The sequence below is a fragment of the Blennius ocellaris genome, assembly GCF_963422515.1.
Source record: "Blennius ocellaris genome assembly, chromosome: 23".
NCBI classification, from domain to species: Eukaryota; Metazoa; Chordata; class Actinopteri; order Blenniiformes; family Blenniidae; genus Blennius; species Blennius ocellaris.
The window spans coordinates 18,113,141-18,136,394 of NC_137672.1; the positions used below are offsets into that span (position 1 = coordinate 18,113,141).

Here is a 23,254-nt window from a genome sequence, read left to right on the forward strand (position 1 = left end):
GTGACAAAGTTGAAAGAAAGGGAGAAGTTGTCGGGGCAGCTATGACGACGTGGGTGCCTGACAGACAAAGTTGAGGGCGTTTTTACCCCCAGCTGGTTATATTGTGCACGGCGAATGCGGAGCTAGCAGAAGCTACGGGTCCTGCCAGAGGTCGGTCTGGAGCTGCAGGCGGTTGACAGCGTCGCTCCGGTATGTAATTCAACAACGATCTCCCTTTTGTTTGACGTTTCAAAAAAAAACAAAAAAACCCGCACTCACTTAATTAAATCGTAAATATTTGCGGATTATGCCAAGGCGCTGTGGTGCAGGACAGCCCGGGACTAACCCGGGTTACACAGGGATGCTTCGTGGATCCTGGCCCTGCTGAGAAGAAGCCATCCACAGGTTTTCTCACATATTTATCCCCGCTTTTGTTCTGATCGCAGGCTCCCTGGGCCCCCCTTGACTGAGGCATCAGAGACACTTCCTGTGGCTGGATCCGTGCCAGAAGGGGGCCAAAGAGGGTGAAGAGTTGGATGATCCAGATCCAGGATCCCCCCCCCCCTTGAGGGACACGAGGATCCTGATCCCAAAACTGTGAAATCTGAATAATGGCACTCGGTGATTAGTCGATCATTGCACGGAGTGGAATAGCAGTTGACTGGACCTCGTGGAACCGTTCTGTCGCCGCCCCGTCCGTGGTGTAGACGCAACAAACTGGTCCTGTTCACGCGCGAAACATCCTCGGCTCCGCGCAGACATGGCCTCGGACTGGGGCGAGACGTCCACGGCGGACCTGATGAGCCGGTACGTCCCCGGGGAGACGGGGTACGGCGTGCCCGGGGACGGCTGGCGCATCTGCCTGGCGCACGAGTTCCGTGAGAAGAGGAAGCCCTTCCAGGCCAAGGACGTGTCGCTGTCCAACGTCTTGGAGCACGTTGGCCTTGGGATCAGGTGAGGCCGGAGACACGGCGTCCACTCCCGTCGGGATGTCTTTGTCCGGTTTAAAAGCAGCTTCAGACAATAAAAAAGCTCCTTATATCAGCGCATAATCCTCTTAAACTGTAGTTTCAGAGTGTGAAATGGGCTGGCAAAGTATACGTCAAATAATTGGGCTTCATTTAAGTTCTTTGAGGAAAAAAACGGAGGGAAAAACCATCAATGAATCCATCGAAAACACCTGAATTTGAATTAAATGTCACAGTAATGAGTGGAATCATAGAATAAGCTTTGGTGAAATCGGATAGTTTAGAATAAAAGGCGTCTACTAGCGTGAGAAAAGCTTTTTATTTGTATTTTTATTGCACACGGATTACAACAAGGTGTGGCTCTGGTTCAGCCACTTCGATCACTTCCTCGGTGCAAACATACACTCATGTGAGGTTAATCTGTAAACCGCACGTAGACGTGTGTGTGTGTGTGTGTGTGTCACTGTTTTCCCTCTTGACAATGGATGGGCTGCAGCACTGAGCTGCATTGAGTCTGGTTTTTGTCAGTTCCGGGTGTGCGAGCGGTTCACAGACGGCGTTTCCTCTGGCTCCACAGTTGCCATAGCAACCGTCCTCCATTCAACCCCCCGGTATACATGTCGGCGAGGCGGAGCCTCGACCTACGTAGTATCGCGTTACGGGCCGGCGCACCTGAGGGACGTGAGGCCCGGAGAGAAACGACTCCGGACGGCGTGGAAATCACTGGTTTTACCACACGAATCCTCGTCTCGTGAATCCAGATCCACTTCCATCCCCGACTTCGAATTCGCAGACGACAAAGGCAGTGAAACAGGCCGAGTCGTTGTCCGTTTCAAGAGTAATTCACAGTTCGACCGTCTGACGGTCTGAACGTCTGCAGAGAGACAAAGGAAACAACCTAATCTGACACAGATCTGCTTTGTTTGTCTTCCTGCTGACATCCGAGATGCAAAGTAGCGTAGCGTAGCGCAGCTGCAGCTGCGACCCGGCTTCTGATTCGACGATTAATCCAGAGGGATTGACGAAGGGAAACGGAAATAAAGGACAAAAACTAGAGCTACGCTCGGTAGAGCGCAGACCTCCGCCGAGTTAGCGTAGCCGGCAGGATGGCCGTTAGCTCGTATCAATGCTAACTTGGGTCAGGTAGCTACCGTCACTGAAACACTTGAGCAGGGAGCGTCTCCATGGCAACAGATGTCGATCTCCTTGGAGCGTCTCCGTGGCAACAGATGTTGATCTCCTTGGAGCGTCTCCATGGCAACAGATGTTGATCTCCTTGGAGCGTCTCCATGGCAACAGGTGTTGATCTCCTTGGAGCGTATCCATGGCAACATATGTTGATCTCCTTGGAGAGTCTCCGTAGCAACAGATGTTGATCTCCTTGGAGCGTCGCCGTGGCAACAGGTGCTGATCTCCTTGGAGCGTCTCCGTGGCAACAGGTGCTGATCTCCTTGGAGTGTCTCCATGGTAACAGATGTTGATCTCCTTGGAGCGTCTCCATGGCAACAGATGTTGATCTCCTTGGAGAGTCTCCGTAACAACAGATGTTGATCTCCTTGGAGCGTCTCCATGGCAACAGATGTTGATCTTGGAGCGTCTCCGTAGCAACAGATGCTGATCTCCTTGGAGCGTCTCCATGGCAACAGATGTTGATCTTCTTGGAGCGTCTCCGTAGCAACAGATGCTGATCTCCTTGGACGCCTCTCATCCACTTTGTATGGGATGTTTTGGGGGGATTTTTTTCCCCACCGAAAGCCTTTTAACATCTCCGAATGGAATTGATTGGCCCTTTTTAATGACGACAAATCATCCCTGAATACTTCATGCAATTTGGGCGAGGAGTTTTTTTGCGAAAACTTGGTCAAATACATAAATAAAATACAAACCAATGAATAAAAAGCAGACAAAAACAACCTTCTCCACCAAAGGTGATAAAAGGTTAATAAGGCCCCAATCCATCGGAGCCGGTGGACTTTCAAAAAGTTCCACCTTGGGAGCCACTTTCAAGAAGTTGCATTTTCAAGTGACTTGGCGCACCGTTGCCGTGGAAACTGTGGAACGCAAGTTGACGGCTGACGGCTCACGTATCAATTAGTGTGTTATTTTAAAATGTTTTAATATACAGTAAATTGTCGAAATGATTAATTAACGTTTGCACATCATTCAAACGATTTACGGGGGGATTTTTTTTTTTTTAAATGTATTTTTTTTTCCAGATAATTATCTAACTCGGCCGGTGACGAGCCTCGTCTCGTAATGAGCGTTAAGCTAATAAGTCGACCTGAGAAACACAAAAAAACCACGCCCTTTACAAACACGACGGTTTCAAACTGGTTCTTAGAGTTTCTCCTCCACCGGCGGGTGTTGACGACGACGTCGAACCTGCAGGAAGCTACTCTTCCTGCTCCGGACGCAACAATGCAGCTCCATTCATGAGGTGGGGAGGTTGAGTAAAGGGGGGGGGGGGGGGGGGGTCATCAGGATCTCCTTGTTGTGGAATCTGGGCTGGAACGCTTCTGGCGAATAACCACCTGAATCTGCATGTTTCAACCATTTAACCCAGGGGTGTCCAACATGAGGCCCGGGGGCCAGAAGCGGCCCGCCAGAGGATCTAATCCGGCCGCCATGGGATTTAATTTTTAATTTTTTAATTTTTTAAGTATGAATATGAAAACTGACAAGAGGCTGATCTAAAAACACTTGATTGTCAAAAATGACATTCAAAACCGCCCTTGGTCAGAATTAATTAATGCATCTGTGGAGGTCACATGACGCAACGCCTTTCACAATAAAATGAGTACAACTTATGTGAAGTGATACTTTAGACACGTAAACTCAAAACAATTTCCAGATGATGACAACTTGTTTTAACCCTGAATAAAAATAGGATATCCAGATACAGGTGACTGAGGAGTTTTTTTTTTTTTGCAAATATAATATCTGATTAACTTTAATATGTAAATTTCAGAATAAACTGGCAAATTCTTGCAAAAGGATCAAAAGAAGGAAAGACTTTGACATTTGTCCATATCTGCAGTTTATGTTATATTTGACTTGTTGTGCCTCCAGAGGTCAGAGGTCAGATCAGGTTGATGTGGATCCTCAACTGAAACGAGTTTGACGCCCCTGGTTTAACCAGTTTCACAGAGTTTAGAGGAAGTTGGGTGTTGTGGTCGGATCCGATGGGTACTCGACCCCCCCTCGTCCCCCCCCCCCCCCCCCCCCCTCCCGGCCTCAGTGTTTGCTTTGATGAGACACTGCAGGTTTTCTGAGAAAACAAACGTCACTGTGGCTCGAAGGGCTGAAACTCAGCGGGGTGCGCATTACTGGAAAAACAACATTTAAAAATAAAAAAAACTAAAAAAAACAGCTGTGAGGAAATGACACAAGGGACCGTTTTAAATTGGAGAAATCACATCTGCAACAACTACGACGTATTTACTTCCTTTTAAAGCACAAATCTAAACGGATCATTTCCATATTATTACTCATCATTACTGATGAGTAATAATATGATATAATAATAATAGTTTCAGCCATAAACGCATCAAAGCAAATCACTTGGTCACCAGAGAAATATAGATTATTTCTTTTACAAGATGAGTTTCTTCTTATAAAAACAGCAGAGCAGTTTTACTATTCTCTCTCTTATGAAGGTTGAAATTAATATAATTTTGTCAATCAAATTAACTTCAAAGCATTTTTCTATTTTAATCAGCGACTTTTAACCATTTTCAGATTTGGATATTTTTAATCATGTTTTATTTAATTTATTTTAATGCTTGTTTTTTTTTTTTTTTTTATTCCTTGTCTTGTGTTTTCCAGAAATTAAAATAAAATATATTTAGTGATGCGGTTTGACAATTTAGATTTTATTTATGCCTTGCAGAGTCAATTCAATCCGGTTTTTGCCTTTATTTTTCTATATACTTTATATTTACAGTTTTCTGAGCAACATCGTTTTAATTAAATAAATTCACATTTTTAGTTCACCTTTGTAAAGCTCTCTTCTTTTTAAACCCTGTTTGCACAACTTTATTCTCAAGTAATAAAACAAACAAACAAAACTTTCATTGCAGTTCGGGTGTCCGTTTCCACGACAACCGTGCTTGAAAACAGTACAAACTTTTACCGAAACACAACTTTTCTGATACGAAGGAACATTATTTTTATTGGACATGTTTGACGCTGCTTCCTGGAAGAGGAGATCAACCGGTAGTGATGGGGGAGGTTTTTTTTGTGTGTTTTTTCAGGTACCTGAAGTGGTGGTACAAGAAGACCCAGGTGGAGAAGAAGGCTCCGTTCATCGACATGTTCTGTGCTCAGCCGCTACGTCAAATATACGGTGAGTTCAGGCCCTGCCCGCCACGGGAATTGTGTAATTCAACACTGAAACATTACAATTAATGCAAATTTCCTCCGGCCATCAGGCTTCTAAAGGCCAAATAACATCACATCGTGCAATTATTCAACTTAACCTATCCCATTTCTCATCCTGCTCTTTTATTTAACGTTCACATGCACCTTATTTAAAATGTTTGTCTGTTTGCACTACTTTTTTTTAAGTATATTTTAAATACGTTTTTTATTAATGCCTTTTTTACCGGTTGCTAAGCAACGGCATCTCGTTGCCAGTTTCCTCACTGTGTGATGTATTGTGCAATGACAATAAAGAAAGTCTAAGTCTAAATAACGAGGGAAACAACGTATTTTACTTAAATACTTAAATATCTCTTTATATTGTGCAAAAAACACTTTCTAAAAGTTTTCCCAGCAGTACTACTCGTCCCCAGAAGTGTAGAAAGTGTGTTGCTCCAAGCAGCCAATCAGAAGTCAAACCCTATATGATGTCATCGGGGGTTTAGCCAATCACAATCAAGATAGGCTCCTCCCCCTTTTGACTCCTCCCACAATCAGGCAGCTCTGCTCTGGCACATGGCGCCACGAGAGGAAGTACTTCCTCCTCCTCCCATAGATGGGCGTGTGTGTGGGCGGAGCCAGACCAGGTCACACAGACACAGCAGATTCTGAATGCAGCTCCTAGGATCTGATGTTCTAATGGAGGGAAAATCAAGGAGGAGCTGGAAACTTTGAATAAAATGTTTTTGGACCATGTGGAAGTGTTGAAAAACTAATTTAACTTTGCAGATTTTAACTTGGGATTTAAAAATGTGCTTTTAATGAGGCTCAAAGTGACATTTGTGTCCTTCAATGTCACAAGAGGCTGGTAAATATTAAATGCGATGCTTCACGAAAACTAATAATCAATCAATGCTAATTATTGGGAGAAAAATTCTTAAAAAAAAATGTCACATAAAATTTTTACATGAGTTTCCATGGACTCATTAAATTATCTTAGGAGGTTTAAAAACATGATTAAATATGAAATATGATGCTTCACGAAAACGAATAATAACAGAGAAATTCTTAACAAAAAAATGCCACATAAAATTTTTACATGATTTTTCGTGGACTCATTAAATTATCTTAGGAGACTTAAAAACATGATTAAATGTTCATTTTGCTTTCTCCGTTTGTCATTTTGGCCTGCAGGCGTCCCGCTGGGCGGCATCGGGGGCGGCACCATCACCCGGGGCTGGAGGGGGGAGTTCTGCCGCTGGCAGCTCCACCCCGGCATGTACACCTACAAAACCGTCACTGCCAACCAGGTGAGGGGGGGGGGGGGGGTAATGCAGAATGAAGCCCGGGTCATATTCTGACATTCCACCATCACGCTTAATCAGGATTAATTATTTATTTATCTATTTTTAAATTAACTCGTCTGGTAAAGAGAAGTGAAACCTTCAAACAAAACCACAAGCTTGTTGTGTTTCCAGGAAGGTGTGGCAACGTCTGCTCTGTGGAGAAAATACAACAAACTTCCCCTTTTATTGTTCTTATCAAGATTCCTTTTGTCTTTTATTTAAAGGGACAGATAAAAGCCGAGGGCGGGTTCAAAGAAAGATAAATAAAACTCTCTCTCTGTCTCTCCGTCTCTCTCTCTCTCTCCGTCTCTCTCTTTCTCTTACATTTAGTGTCTGGTTTTTATTTATTTATTAATTTTGGGGTTTTATTGTTATAAAAATGACACTTTTGAGAGAAAATAAAAGAATTTATAATGAGTTAATATCTTGAACTCTTTGGTGGAATTTTTTTTTTTTTTTTACAGTTCCAACATTAAATTTGATAAACAGAAAAAAAAGACAAGAATATATTTTACAAAAAAAAATGTATTTTAAAAAGTGTTAAAGAGCCATTATTGTTGTTTTTTTTTTATATATATGTTTTATACTTTTCCAGTGACAAATATTGGCCAACAGTTATAATAGTGTAATAGAGCTACAGGATTTAAAAGGCTTGTTCATTCATCATAATAAGACTTTTCTATTCGTGTGAATTCAGCAACAAAATGTGGTTTGTTTGGTCTCTCTCTCTCTCTCTCTCTCTCTCTCTCTCTCCCCCAGTTCACAGTTTGTTTGCGCCGCGGAGGCCAGACGGTTTACCAGCAGGTGCTCTCCGTGGAGCGCCCGCCCACCATGCAGAGCTGGAACTGGGGCTACTGCGGCGAGTACGCCTTCTACCACGCCCTGTACCCGCGGGCCTGGACCGTTTACCACCTGCCGGGGCAGAACGTCACGCTGACCTGCAGACAGGTCTCCCCCGTCATCCCCCACGACTACCAGGTAACTGTGGGAGGGGCCAACGGGGGGGGGCGGGGCTTAGTTAGAGACGGTAACGTCCACACCAGACTACCACGAGTCAATGTCGGTAAAAGTAGATTTTTGTGCTTCTTTTAGGGTTTAAACTTCCCCAGTGTTGTTCTCCTGAACTCCATGATGCCAAAATAACTATTACAATGTCCTCGTGCAATTTTGCTTTCATGTCTTTATTGCGCAATATTAACTAATAATGTTGGTTTTATACAGACAATTCTGCCTCCACTACCTCCACGGCAACTACTCATACTGACACTGTACATAATATACTGCTTAATACTTCAAAATTGAAAATGTCAGTCAGAGATTTTGACTTAAGGATATTTAAAGTGTAAATAAACTTGTTTGTCTGACATTAATATGTGAACAAACCTGTTAAAAACAACAAACTCGTCCATATTTTACTCTCTACTTCAGAAAAAGTCTCTAAACGAGACCGAGCAAATCAGACTGACTGCCGCAGTCTCTGTTCAAGCTGTGTGTTGCTTCACACAGGAATAGTGCTTAACGTTATTCTGGCATTAAATAGAACCCAGAAGGTAGATTTAACTATTTAATACTTCGTCTCTTCCAGGACTCGAGTCTCCCGGTGGCGGTTTTCGTGTGGGACGTGGAGAACCGGAACGACTACGCCCTGGACGTGTCCATAATGTTCACCATGGTCAACGGGTCGGGGCGGAAAGACGACAAGAGCGGCGGCCACTGGAACGAGCCGTTCCACCTGGAGAAGGAGGGCGAGGCGGTGTCGGGGGTCCTGCTGCACCACTGCACCGCCGCCAACCCGTACACCCTGAGCATCGCCGCCCGGGAGCAGGTGGGGTCCGGTTCCTTAAAGTCCTAGTGAAATGTAAAACACTACTTTGCAAAAAACGATAGTTGGGGTACTACTTATAAGGTTTCTCTGACTCTGCCCCTCCACTGTTGTCGCATAAGAAAGTTATTTGAATTTTGAATCTCCAGCCGAGGAAGTCGGGGGAATCCTTCTTCGTGGGCGTAGCCTATGCGTGACATCACAAGTTGTGCAGATCTCAATCTGTTGTGTTTATATCGGCTTGTTTCCCTCTTAAATATCAAAGCATTAACAGTGTTTTGAAGTTATAGTCTGCGTTTTATGAGCCTTGACGAAAGATTGAGCCTGGAAGAGACCGAGAGAGGAGAAAAGGAGCACGGGCCGCTAGCGGCTAGCGGGAGCTGCTAGCTCGGGCGGCTAGTAGACGATCAAGTAACACCTGGACTCAACTTCGGTGATTCCAGTCAGAAAAGCTCTTGGACGTGTTGGATCCAGGAAGCCGGTCGTTCTGCCAAAAGTCCGGAGCCTCAAAGGTGAAAACTGGTGGCTGCTGAGGCGAGGAGACGAGGACGAATGGAGGACGAAGCGTCTTCTGCTTCCTCAAACATGTTCCAGACGGGGTCACCGATGGCAGAACCACCTTCTGTGTCTTCTTCATCAATCACTGGGTTTGAAATGACCACGATGATGAAATATGGTTAAATTCAGCCTCTTCGTGGTCAAAACTCTGATCCTCCATAATGTAAACACAACTTGGGCGTGTGCACAACTCGTGATGTCACTCTGTTATTGTCAGAAGCTCCGCCCAGCAGAGGAAATAGCGCCGTTTATCGGCTATTTTCTCGCAGATTGCCGTGTTTTAACATTTTACCCTTCGGCCAGTTAGCATAAAAAATGTCCCTAGAATCGACAGCCAGAGTGTTTTGGAGGTGGAATCTTCATTTCACTGGGACTTTAACGAGGGCAAGGCGGTGAAACCCGAGGACGGCGACTGAACGTGTGTTGGTTTTACCAGGCGGACAGGGAGATCAGTCACCAGACGGCGTTCACTCCGAAGGGAACCTGCAGCGGACTGTGGAGCGACCTCCTCGCCGACGGACGGCTGGACTCGCCCACGGGTCGGTAATTCCAAAATAAATGTCGACACGGCAAAATACATTCAAAATACATGCTTCTTCTGAATCTCTTTGTTTTAAAGTACTTCCTTACTTCCTGAATGTTGCTATATAAATACAGTAAATATGCCTCGTCTTAAACGCTGGAATTCTCTCAGGACTTCTGTGTACACGGATGAGCGATCGCTATTAAGTCAAGCACGTCCAAAAGATTATACAAATAGATCTTAAACGATTTGAGTCAAAGAGCAAATACAATTAAAAGCCTCTAAACCTGCTGACCTTGGTTCACGATTAAAGTCATGAAAGTTCAACAGTCAGGCGGTTGGAACCGTTTCGCTAAACGTTTACATAATCGTCTGACCGTTTTTACCGCATTCGATCCCATTTATTTGTCCATTTCTGTTCCGCAGGCTCCAGCCCCCCGACGCCGAAGGGAGAGAAGGTGGCGGCGGCGTTGGCGGCGGGCTGCTCGCTAGCGGCCCGGGGGCACAACCGCCTGGAGTTCTGCCTGGCCTGGGACATGCCGACAATCACCTTCGGCTCTCGGGAGCGAGAACACAGCAGGTACATGGGCGAGGGAGAAGAAGCTCACAGACCAGGGGTCGGCAACCTCTAATGCTCAAAGAGCCTGTTGGTCCCGTTTCCCACTGAACTCAACAACCAGAGCGCCACACACCGCGATAGAAAAAGCTTTAACTTTACAACAAATGTGCACATCAGTCTTTTATTTTGACAGTCCCACCGCCAGACCATGCCAGGAGGACACGACACACAAAACCTTCTTCACTGCTGGTTGACAACTTACAACTAATAAACTAAACTACATGAGCTAAGCAACAAAAACACAATTATTAGCAACACTACAAACCTAACATAACCCCCAATAATTACATTTCAAACACGACAAACAGAAACTCCCATAATGCATTGCAGCTATCGGCTCCTTTATCGCTACACGTTGTTAAAATGGAAGATAAATGTGGGAGATGTGGATTTTTAGAACCATGAGTGTGATGGTGTGTCTTTAATGTCCTGTAGTTGTTGTGGAATTCAATGGAATTTGCCGCCACTCTCAACAAGTCTGCAATGAACCTCCCGAAATTGTCGGCGCTCCACCGCTGCTATTATTTTTGCGTAATGACGTCACATCGCTGCGTCGTTCGAGACACGCCTACATTTTACCACTCTTTATAGCGGGACTGCGCTCTGGGTGGCTTTGCCTCCTTACGTCCCTCCAGGATGAACTGCAGTGGGACCGAGGCTGAAGGAGCCACAGTGGAGGGATCAAAGAGCCGCAGTGGAGGGATCAAAGAGCCGCGAGTTGCCAACCCCTGTCATAGAAGAATCCAACCTTTCTGTGTTTTAATTTTCCTCTCTGCAGGAGATACACTCGATACTTCGGGACCGGAGGCGACGCCGCGCCGTCGCTCAGCCACTACGCACTGACGCACTACACTGAATGGGAGCGGAGGATCGCCGAGTGGCAGGGTCCGGTACTGCAGGACGGGTACGTCGACGCCTCTCGGGAGCCTCAAGCTCAAACGCGCTAGCGCAGGAACGGACGCCGCGCGTTCACGCCGCAGGTTTAAACCCCCCTCCCCGGGTTCTCGCCCGTTCTTGTTGTGCGGCAGCTCCCTCCCCTCCTGGTACAAGTCCGCCCTGTTCAACGAGCTGTACTTCGTGACGGACGGCGGCACCGTGTGGACGGAGCTGCTGGAGGACGCCGACGTCAGCGGCGGGCTGCGCAGCGAGGACGGCGGGCTGCCCGCTCAGCCGGACATCGTCAAGGAGTACGGCCGCTTCGCCTACCTCGAAGGTTTGTTTTAATAGTCGTTTTCTAAATGTGCATTTTCTTAGGCGAGTTTTCGTTTTATCACATTATTCAACATTTTTATATTTTACTTCTCTGGGGCTTTATGCTTATTTTATAAAAAAAAAAAAAATGTCTTCAGTGGGTCTAATACTCTTTCATGTGTTGGTCTCCCGGTGTAATTTCATTGTGTGCCTGTGTCTTTAAGAGGCAAAGTGTGTATTCACAGTGCGTAACTGGTCCTGTGTTGGTGGGAGCATGTGCTCAAAAAGCACATATAAACATGCAATTCAGGATTAATTTGCTTTGACTTGTATTAATGAATTGATGAAATATCTGTTATTTAAGGCGGGTAGAATTTTTGGTGAAAATGGGGGCACCAACACAAAAAACATCAAAATGTGTAGAAAAGCCAGGGACTAGTGCGCCATGACTTTTGTTAACGAACAAGTTTGCCAGTTAAAGCGGAGGGCAGACATACACAAAACTTAAATCTGTATTAATCTACTTTTCATTTGTTACCTTTTGTGTGCATGCTTGCGTACTCGTATACAAAAATTCTGATGTTTTTCCTGCTTTGTCATTTATATTACAACTCTACACAAATCTTGATTTTTAGGAGAAAACTCACAAGTCATGTCTGCGTTTTCACAAATCTCGTGTTTCTGCTCTCGTCGCTAACGCGTGCTACCCGCTGTCCAGGTCAGGAGTACAGGATGTACAACACGTACGACGTGCACTTCTACGCATCCTTTGCACTAATTATGCTCTGGCCCAAACTCGCCCTGAGTGTTCAGTACGACATTGGTGAGTAAAGTGACGATGCTGTATTGTGAATCTACAAAGAGCCTCTCCGCCCCTCAACTCACGTCCACGTCCTCTCTTCAGCCGGTACTGTGGTTCAGGAAAACCTAACCGAGCGTCTCCACCTGATGAACGGACGTTACTCTCCTCTCAAGACCAAGAATGTGGTGCCTCACGACATCGGAGATCCAGGTAACGGAACGGCAATCGTGCAGATTGCGATACGTTGCTGAAAAAAAAAAAGAAAACGACCTCCAAATACAAACTCTTCCTGCAGACGACGAGCCGTGGCTCAGGCTCAACGCCTACCTCATCCACGACACCGCGGACTGGAAGGACCTGAACCTGAAGTTCGTGCTGCAGGTTTACAGGGACTTCCACCTCACCCAGGACCGTCAGTACCTGCAGGACATGTGGCCCATTTGTAAGGTAAAACGTATTCCACTGTCTGAAATACGCAGAATTCCAGATGTGAATGTCTCGGGATATAAAAGTTGTGACCTTATTTATTTATTTTTTTTGGTCGGGCTCGTTCAGGCGGTGATGGCGTCTGAGATGAAGTTTGATCTGGACGGTGACGGTCTCATCGAGAACTCTGGATATGCTGACCAGACCTATGATGGATGGACAGTGACTGGACCGAGGTGAGAGAGAGAGAGCGAGAGAGAGAGCGAGAGAGAGAGCGCGAGAGAGAGAGCGCGAGAGAGAGAGCGCGAACGAGAGAGAGAGTGCGAGAGAGAGGGAGCGAGCGTGCAAGAGAGAGAGAGCGAGCGTGCGAGAGAGAAAGAGAGAGAGAGAGAGCGAGCGTGCGAGAGAGAGAGAGAAAGAGAGAGAGAGCGAGCGTGCAAGAGAGAGAGCACGAGAGAGAGAGAGAGAGAGCGTGCGTGCGAGAGAGCGTGCGTGCGAGAGAGAGAGCGAGAGAGAGAGAAAGGCACCTGAAACGACCAAAAACACACTTAGAAACTTGGAAACGAACCAATTCTCTTATCACGTCCACGGTAAAATGTGTACCTTGCAGTGCGTACTGCGGTGGGCTTTGGCTGGCGTCCTTGTGCGTGATGTGTAAAATGGCCAAACTGGTGGACAGCGAGGAGGATGACCGGCGGTACAAGGACCTCCTGGACAGAGGCAGCGCCGCCTTCGATAAGCTGCTGTGGAACGGTAACTTCATTCACTCGTACTTTCGTTAGCGTGTACACAAACAAGCTTCACTTGCTGAAGCGTTAGATTAGATTAGATTAGATTAGAAGCTTTATTGTCATTGTACATGGTACAACGGAATTGCGGTGTAGCTACAATAGACACTCAGTAGTGACTCGGGATTGTGACGTACTGAGGATGCGGTTCTGACTGTCTCCTCTCGCCATTGTCTACAGGGAAGTACTACAACTATGACAGCAGTGGGAGAAACCTGTCAAACACGGTCATGTCTGACCAGTGTGCTGGACACTGGTTCCTGAAGGCGTCTGGGCTGGGAGAGGGAGAGTACCAGGCAAGTGGTTCCAACCGTACGGCACAATAGCGCGTAGTGACTCTCTGGTTGTCAATTCCAGGGCAATTGTCTGGTTTGCTTTGTTTGAGTTGAAGTTATATATTCACCTGGACTATCAGCTTTAATGTTAATGATTAACTCGGTGGCATGAGCACAAACCTGCCGGTCCCTGGGTGGGGTCCGATCCTCCAACCAGTTGGTTCACAGCCGAAGGCGCTGATTCTCGAGACAAAATCTCGAGGATAAAATCGTCGCGCCCCGTTCAGACTCGTCGGACGTCTTGAGTGTTACGCTCTCCTCCTTCCTGCAGGCTTTCCCCAAAGAAAAGATCCAAAGTGCACTGAAGTCCATCTTCGACTTGAATGTAATGAGCTTCGCTGGAGGCCAGATGGGGGCGGTCAACGGCATGCGGCCCGAAGGGGTGCCCGACCACTCCAGTGTCCAGTCGGACGAGGTGTGGATCGGGGTGGTGTACGGCCTGGCGGCCACGATGATCCATGAGGTGAGCGTCTGGGAACAACAGGGAACGTATGAAGGGCCGAACGCCCTGTATCCAGAACGGTACTCGACAAACACCGAGGTCGCTAGTTTACTGATTTCTTGACAAGTCGGTGTTGGATCGTTCAGTGATCCTGGTATAATGCGTAACCTGATTCAATAAATCAGTGCGATGATCATTTTAACAGCGCAAGTCGATGTACTTTTGCCTCACCGCTGCAATAACCACGTGCAAAAGCAACTTTGTTCTAAAAGAATAACAGTCCCTGCGTTTGATTGCAGCACAGGACAAACATTTGTCCTTCAGAACATTGAACTTATGCAGCAGTTTAACCTACAAGTAGCTCGTCCGTTGGATCAAACCAACCTGGTTCACTGGTTTTTCTTGAGTGGACCACGTTTTGGTGGATACTGTCCACGGCACCAGTTGCACTTCTGAGCACGTACACTGGGACGAAGATAATGGTCCATTTATAGTTGTGTTATTTGCTCCACACATCGATGGTCATTGAGTTGTGGCTGATCGATTGAAGCAGCTTTTCTTGTTTTCCCAGGGCCTGCGGGAGGAGGGCATGCGCACGGCAGAGGGCTGCTACCGGACGGTGTGGGAGAGGCTGGGCATGGCCTTCCAGACTCCCGAAGCGTACTGCGAGAAGGGCATCTTCCGCTCTCTGGCCTACATGAGGCCTCTGAGCATCTGGTCCATGCAGCTCGCCCTCGACACGTCGCACAAGGATCGGGCCACGTCGTCCCGAACGGGAGACGCAGATCGGACCTGAGTCTTCGCGTCACATGAACTGAGGATTTCCTCTGAACGTGACTCTGCTTCCCGGACCTCTCGTCTCTGATTACAACCCGGAGGACTCCAGTTTCACTGTTTACAGGCTGATTTGATTTTGTTTTCCATACGGTTAGTTTTGTTGTTTCAGGTGAGAAATCGGAACGTCAGTCATTTTTTTCAAGAGATTGGGAATCTCCTTGCAGTCTGGTACGAATCGGGTTCTGATCCAAATGTCAGCCTGGTGTCTAAAATGAGCCTCGTGTTCAGGAAACGCACAGATCCAAACACTATTTTGCAGTTTGCTATCATGCCAATAATGAAACTGACATGTGTAGAAGATGTTCTTCTTGAGTTAAATTTGAATGCCGTAATAAGTGATGTAATGAATGATATTAATTTCAAAAGAATAATTTATATTTGTTCTTTTTTTTTTTTGTTTAAAGATATAGCATTTGGTGCCTTGTTGCATGTTGGCCTGAATCTACGATGTATAAAAGTAGAGGCAACATTTACACTGTTTTATAGGATCCAATATTCTTGACAATCGCTCTGAATAAATATGTAGATTACGACTCTTGATTTGCTGAGTGGTTCTTTACATTTTTGTATTTGTATTATTGCCCGGTTAAGTTGGGGGGGAAAAAAAGGAGTTATTGACAGTGGGTCCAACATGGTCGTCACAATACGAATGCCAGAAGAAGTACAAAGTTCGGCTTCTGGCATTTTCTAGCAAAAATATTACATGGTTGGTGTGGCAAGAAACATAGTGGAACACTGAAGAGAAATTAATTTTCCATTTGGGAAACGAAACACCAAACCCTGGAGAGTACGATCTCTGGTTGTGAGAATGTATTTAACTGTGAAACATTTTGAAAGATCAGAGATTCTCTCTGTACGATGTAGTCCATATTGTTTTTCTTGTACTTACCCAATCAAAAAAATTAAATGCCTATTCTTCCAAGAAGAACAAGATAAGAGACGTCCCTGGGTGGGCTTGAACCACCAACCTTTCGGTTAACAGCCGAACGCGCTAACCAATTGCGCCACAGAGACTTCTGAAAGGTGATGTGGGTGTGGCCTTTTCAGGAGGCGTGGCCAACATTTGGTCCAACCAATTCAACTTGAATGGAAACGTAACACATGGAATTCAAGAAATTACAAAAGCATTCAACGGCAACGTGACACACTGCTCATGTGTGGACCAAAGGAATATCTCTGGGTGTGTTGTCATGTCGTCATCAAGTTAGACAATCAATTCTATTCAAGCCCAATGCGCTAACCGATTGCGCCGCAGAGACTTCTGAAAGGCAATGTGGGCGTGACCTTTTTCGGGGGGCGTGGCCAACGTTTGGTCCGACTGAAAATGTTGGGATTGTTGGGATCACTAAAAAAATACTGTACCATAAGTGTTGGTTATTATAGATCCAGGGGAATTGAAGGACGTCTTCAGTGACACACTGTCACAACTTGTCTTTTGTCAGCTGGAATTTGCTTCATTGTACTTTGATCCCGAAAGAACTGAGCAGTAAAGAGAAGTAACATGTCGTTGTTCTGAAAAGATAGACCATGCTGCCGAAACCCGGGATCGAACCAGGGACCTTTAGATCTTCAGTCTAACGCTCTCCCAACTGAGCTATTTCGGCTCACTTTGCGGACATGTCTGACAGTGAAAGTGGGCGTGGGCCTTTTGGGAGGCGTGGCCAATGCTTTTTTCCATCATGTCGAACCAAATGAAACTGTTCGGATCACTTGTGCTCCTAAAATCATTGAGTGATAAGTATTGGCCATCATGGAGCCACTGGAAAAGAAGCACCTCTTGAAAGATAAACTGAAGCTGCTTCACTGATTTCCGTGATTTCTCCACGTAAGGCAAATGGTCTGTTGTGAAACGCCAAGAACAAGATAATAGACGTCCCTGGGTGGGCTTGAACCACCAACCTTTCGGTTAACAGCCGAACGCGCTAACCAATTGCGCCACAGAGACTTTGGAATGTACTTGTGGGCGTGGCCTTTTCAGGAGGCGTGGCCAACATTTGGTCCAACCAATTCAACTTGAATGGAAACGTAACATGGAATTCAAGAAATTACAAAAGCATTCAACGGCAACGTGACACACTGCTCATGTGTGGACCAAAGGAATATCTCTGGGTGTGTTGTCATGTCGTCATCAAGTTAGACAATCAATTCTAATGAACTGAGCAGTAAAGAGAAGTGACATATCCTTGTTCTGAAAATATAGACCACGCTGCCGAAACCCGGGATCGAACCAGGGACCTTTAGATCTTCAGTCTAACGCTCTCCCAACTGAGCTATTTCGGCTCACTTTGCTGAAATGTCTGACAGTGAAAGTGGGTGTGGCCTTTTGGGAGGCGTGGCCAATGCTTTGTTTCCATCATGTCGAACCAAATGAAACTGTTCGGATCACTTGGGCTCCTAAAATCATCATATTGAAGTGACAGACAAAGGTTCCACCTGAGAAAAAGAGTACACTGCATGGATAGGGATGATGGTTGCTCATCTCCACGTAAGGCAAATGGTCTTTTGTGAAACGCCACTTGTTCCAAGAAGAACAAGATAAGAGACGTCCCTGGGTGGGCTTGAACCACCAACCTTTCGGTTAACAGCAGAACGCGCTAACCGATTGCGCCACAGAGACTTCTGAAAAGCAATGTGGGCGTGGCCTTCTCGGGGGGCGTGGCCAACGTTTGGTCCGACTGAAAATGTTGGGATTGTTGGGCTCACTAGTGTGCCTAAAAAAAAACCCTGTGCCATAAGTGTTGGTTATTATAGATCCAGGGGAATTGAAGGACGTCTTCAGTGACACACTGTCACAACTTGTCTTTTGTCAGCTGGAATTTGCTTCATTGTACTTTGATCCCGAAAGAACTGAGCAGTAAAGAGAAGTAACATGTCCTTGTTCTGAAAAGATAGACCATGCTGCCGAAACCCGGGATCGAACCAGGGACCTTTAGATCTTCAGTCTAACGCTCTCCCAACTGAGCTATTTCGGCTCACTTTGAGGACATGTCTGACAGTGAAAGTGGGCGTGGGCCTTTTGGGAGGCGTGGCCAATGCTTTTTTCCATCATGTCGAACCAAATGAAACTGTTCGGATCACTTGTGCTCCTAAAATCATTGAGTGATAAGTATTGGCCATCATGGAGCCACTGGAAAAGAAGCACCTCTTGAAAGATAAACTGAAGCTGCTTCACTGATTTCCGTGATTTCTCCACGTAAGGCAAATGGTCTGTTGTGAAACGCCAAGAACAAGATAATAGACGTCCCTGGGTGGGCTTGAACCACCAACCTTTCGGTTAACAGCCGAACGCGCTAACCAATTGCGCCACAGAGACTTTGGAAAGTACTTGTGGGCGTGGCCTTTTCAGGAGGCGTGGCCAACATTTGGTCCAACCAATTCAACTTGAATGGAAACGTAACATGGAATTCAAGAAATTACAAAAGCATTCAACGGCAACGTGACACACTGCTCATGTGTGGACCAAAGGAATATCTCTGGGTGTGTTGTCATGTCGTCATCAAGTTAGACAATCAATTCTATTCAAGCCCAATGCGCTAACCGATTGTGCCACAGAGACTTCTGAAAGGCAACGTGGCCTTTTCGGGGGGCGTGGCCAACGTTTGGTCCGATTGAAAATGTTGGGATCACTTGTGCGCCTAAAAAAATACCGTACCATAAGTGTTGGTAATTGTCGATCCAGGGGAATTGAGGGACGTCTTCAGTGACACACTGTCACAACTTGTCTTTTGTCAGCTGGAATTTGCTTCATTGGACTTTGATCCCGAAAGAACTGAGCAGTAAAGAGAAGAAACATATCCTTCGAATCGTTCAAAATCTGTGAGTCACTTTTGTGAACGTGAATCAAATTCATTAACTGGTTCATTAAATAATTCTTGCAACTCTGCAAAAGCTGGGCGACAAACTAACCTAACGGTCAGTCATGGTAAGTAACATGTATTGCACACTTACAAAAACAATGTATGTCACACACAACCAGGCTGCCAAAACCCGGGATCGAACCAGGGACCTTTAGATCTTCAGTCTAACGCTCTCCCAACTGAGCTATTTCGGCTCACTTTGCTGAAATGTCTGACAGTGAAAGTGGGTGTGGCCTTTTGGGAGGCGTGGTCAATGCTTTTTCGGACTAAACTGTTTAGAACTCAAAGCCAGGGAGGTAATTTGCTCGGTTTATTGTTGCACCAAACGCTTTTGCTAAGAGGGGGCATTGGACTGAAGATCAACCACATCACTTTTCTGAGCCTTCTGATCTAATTTTAACGAATCGTTCAAAACCCATGAGTCACTTTAGTGAACTCACATTCATTAACTCGTTCATTAAGTAATTCTTGCAACTCTGCAAAAGCTGGGCGACAAACTAACCTAACGGTCAGTAATGGTAAGTAACATGTATTGCACACTCACAAAAACAATGTATGTCACACATGACCAGGCTGCCGAAACCCGGGATCGAACCAGGGACCTTTAGATCTTCAGTCTAACGCTCTCCCAACTGAGCTATTTCGGCTCACATCATTGCCATATATGACAGTGAAAGTGGGCGTGACCTTTTGGGAGGCGTGGCCAATGCCTTTTCTGACTAAACTGATTAGAATTGTTGCACCAAACGCTTCTGCTAGAGGGGGCATTGGACTGAAGATCAACCACATCACTTTTCTGAGCCTTCTGATCGAATTTTAACGAATCGTTCAAAATCCGTGAGTCACTTTTGTGAACGTGACTCAAATTCATTAACTCGTTCATTAAGTAATTCTTGCAACTCTGTAAAAGCTGGGTGACAAACTGACCTAACGGTCAGTAATGGTAAGTAACATGTATTGCACACTCACAAAAACAATGTATGTCACACATGACCAGGCTGCCGAAACCCGGGATCGAACCAGGGACCTTTAGATCTTCAGTCTAACGCTCTCCCAACTGAGCTATTTCGGCATGCCTTCTAGGTGGCCTGGTGTGAAGTGTACATATATGCAGTCATCCCCCGGCCATCTCTCATATGCATTTTAGAAATAAAATGAAAGTTGTTGTGGTATGCCACTACACTCTAGCAGGCATATGTACAAAGCCTTCAAGCAGAAATCTTTCAGTTCAGTCCAGCAAAACAAATGTTGGGAACTCTTAATATGCAGTTTTGAGAAATAAATAGCTTCAAGGACATTGCAGAATAGTAAAAAGCTACCGTCCCTGGGTGGGCTCGAACCACCAACCTTTCGGTTAACAGCCGAACGCGCTAACCAATTGCGCCACAGAGACTGGACTGCCGCAACCCTCTGCTTCACAGCCCTTGTGTGTGGAAACATCACGCAACCCACCGGCGTGGGGGAGGGGTGGTCGTCACAGTGACGAGTACGGACCGTGGGGGAGGCACCAGCAGCAGCCCGGCTAGCTCAGTCGGTAGAGCATGAGACTCTTAATCTCAGGGTCGTGGGTTCGAGCCCCACGTTGGGCGCACATCTTTTGGTTGCGTCTCACCTCGTTCTGCCGACGGAGCTCGCGTTCCCGGCATGCAGCAGAGAATGTTACGCCACACGTGACCAGTGACTGAATGCTTTTCTATACAAGCAGTGAATGTGAAACACTCTGTTATGTATTTGAATTTACATGATTTTGAAAGGACCAAACGTCACACCACAGAACGAGAAGATACCGTAATAGAAGCAGACAACGACGTGGTTCAGCAGGCATTGAGAGCAACAATGTAAACCCTCTACGCAGGGCAGGCAGTCATGTGGTCTCTGTGGCGCAATCGGTTAGCGCGTTCGGCTGTTAACCGAAAGGTTGGTGGTTCGAGCCCACCCAGGGACGGCAATCTCTTTTTTTTCTACCCCCCCTTTTCATTGACCTCTTGAGACAAGACAAACAGCAGCTCGGCATACCAAGGGTCAAGGAACGAGTGGGGGAGGGGCACTGAATTCAGCCGAAGTATGTGGGTAGCTGTGAAAGGACGGTGTTTCAAGCTGTGAGCTTTGTTTGCGTGTGTGTGTGTGTGTGTGTGTGTGTGTGTGTGTGTGTGTGTGTGTGTGTGTGTGTGTGTGTCTGCATAGCTAAGCCGAGTGGAAACCCGACGAGACAAAACGTCTCCCAGAATAAAAAAAACACAAACGTCGGGAACACGATGTGGAAATGAGTAAATCTCATAACTGCCGGTGGGTCTGCGTGCATTTATTGTTACGAAATATAAAATTTAATTTGTTGTTTTTTGGTTTTTCAGCGTGTGGGTTTCTTTTGAACAAGTGATTCATGTGGGGTTGAAGCGGCCAGGGTGCAATGTCACTGTAGACAGCACCTCCAAATCTGTGTCTATGGTTCTCTCACATAATGAGTGTGTGTTTTCCTACGAGCCAACTTTGAGTGCAGTTCACACACAAGCATTTTTCTGTGCACCCTTTGTTGTCGACTCCTGTTTTAGTGGATTTAATGTGAGTGTTGGGACCATGAGTGTAGAGCATGTGTGTGTGACAGGGGTGTGTGTGTGGAATGTGTACAATTCATACTTACCTGGCAGGGGAGACACCATGATCATGAAGGTGGTTCACCCAAGGCGAGGCTCAGCCATTGCACTCAGGCTTTGTTGACCTTTGCGAATTCCTCAAATGTGGGAATCTCGACTGCATAATTTCTGGTAGTGGGGGACTGCGTTCGCGCTCTCCCCTGATCACTTGTTCAAAGAAAACTAAGATGTTCCTGTCTGTCCTTTACTTCAACATGTCTGTGCTGTTGAAGTGTCTCAATTGTCAAGACCAGGCTTCAAATAGCAACTTTGCAGAGTGTGACTCCTGTGAGTCAACTTTGTATATCCTGCAGATTGAATATAAAGGGACCCTGCATGTTCATGCAGTGCCACAGAGAGTGCAGTTCACACACATGAGCAGTAGATGGCAGCAGCAGGACGAGTCTTGACAAAGAACCAGGAAGTGTGTGTGAGGGTTTTCAGACAATTTCTTAAAATGTAAGATGTGAATCAAAACAGGTTTTATTTCATTGTGTTTATTTTGTTGACATGAACCTTCTGTGTCACTAACAGTTATTTTTATGTCACTGGACAAATGAAAACCATGACTTTACAGAGAAGTGATCACATGCTCACACTGCAATGCATGCTGGGAAATGTGAGCATGGTAGTTCAACAAAAACGTTAAAAATCTTCTTGTTCATGTTTTCCTCTGAGCATATTGTGTTTGTCAAACTCTTGGACTGAAGCAGCCTGATGTGGACGATAGTTTAGTGGATTTAATGTGAGTGTTGTGACCATGAGTGTAGAGTGTGTGCGTGTGACAGGGGTGTGTGTGTGGAATGTGTACAATTCATACTTACCTGGCAGGGGAGACACCATGATCATGAAGGTGGTTCACCCAAGGCGAGGCTCAGCCATTGCACTCAGGCTTTGTTGACCTTTGCGAATGGCGCTCAGTCCCCTTGAGGTGCAATCTTAACTGTCGAAATTAAGCACAATGCAGCTATGAAATTGTGAAGCATCATCCCCTGTGTGTGGATTGAGGGGGAATAAAAGTTGGATTTGTGTTAACAACATACATATGACTCATAATACATCTGTTTTTCCCTTTTCTTTTAGACCTGTGTGGACTTGTCACAAGTGGGCGGGGATTCCTTGAACTCTGACCTTCTGGCTCATTAAGTGAGTCTGCTGCCTCTGCCACCAATACAATTGTGTTTACGACTAATCATATAATCTGTTAGTTGTGTTTGTTTATATATACCACCACATCTCTTTTACACAGTTTGATTTATACAAGAAAATACTTACAATGAATGTTTGTTGACTCGACTGCCTCACGTGTGTATATTACTCATGGTATCATTGTCATCATTTATAGTGCATTTTATTATTGTCATCATTTATAGTTCATTTTATTAAACTGATTATGTTTAACACTATCTTATTTGCATAACATTTGTTTTACTGTTGATGATTCACTGGTAGTACTACATCGTGTAATGTTGGTCTATTTCTGTTATTGTGTTGTCTGTCTTTGTCATAAATATACCTGTGAAAGTTGCCTTCATGTGTACGTCTCAGTTGCTTTCAGTCATCTTTTCCTTGTGTATGTTGACCTGTGTTCATGATTGTTGTTTTTTGAAATCAAGCATCAGGGAGAAGTTTAAAAGTGAAGGTTTTTTTGGAAACACAATAGAACCAAAACCAACAAAACAATATTGACAATATTTACAAATGTACATTGCGCTCACGCAGAGTCTGTGGGCACGGTCTCAGACACAGTGGCGTGATATGAAAACACAATA

The 23,254-nt window shown here is 45.7% G+C and overlaps 2 protein-coding genes across 2 annotated transcripts in view; both read left to right on the top strand.

Moving 5' to 3' along the window:
- Nucleotides 1–23,254, top strand: part of adisspb (adipose secreted signaling protein b) — a 215,827-nt gene that overhangs the window by 127,281 nt on the left and 65,292 nt on the right. The gene's annotated exons all lie outside the window — the stretch shown is intronic.
- gba2 (glucosidase, beta (bile acid) 2) lies at nt 65–15,528 on the top strand. The gene is made up of 18 exons (XM_080519089.1): nt 65–189; nt 426–933; nt 5,201–5,292; nt 6,501–6,616; nt 7,412–7,630; nt 8,238–8,477; nt 9,469–9,571; nt 9,982–10,135; nt 10,953–11,078; nt 11,203–11,387; nt 12,084–12,188; nt 12,270–12,377; nt 12,463–12,614; nt 12,723–12,829; nt 13,204–13,346; nt 13,562–13,677; nt 13,988–14,179; nt 14,730–15,528. The coding sequence occupies exons 2-18, from the start codon at nt 740–742 to the stop codon at nt 14,952–14,954; spliced, it is 2,577 nt and encodes an 858-aa protein (XP_080375215.1). The 5' UTR covers nt 65–189; nt 426–739; the 3' UTR covers nt 14,955–15,528.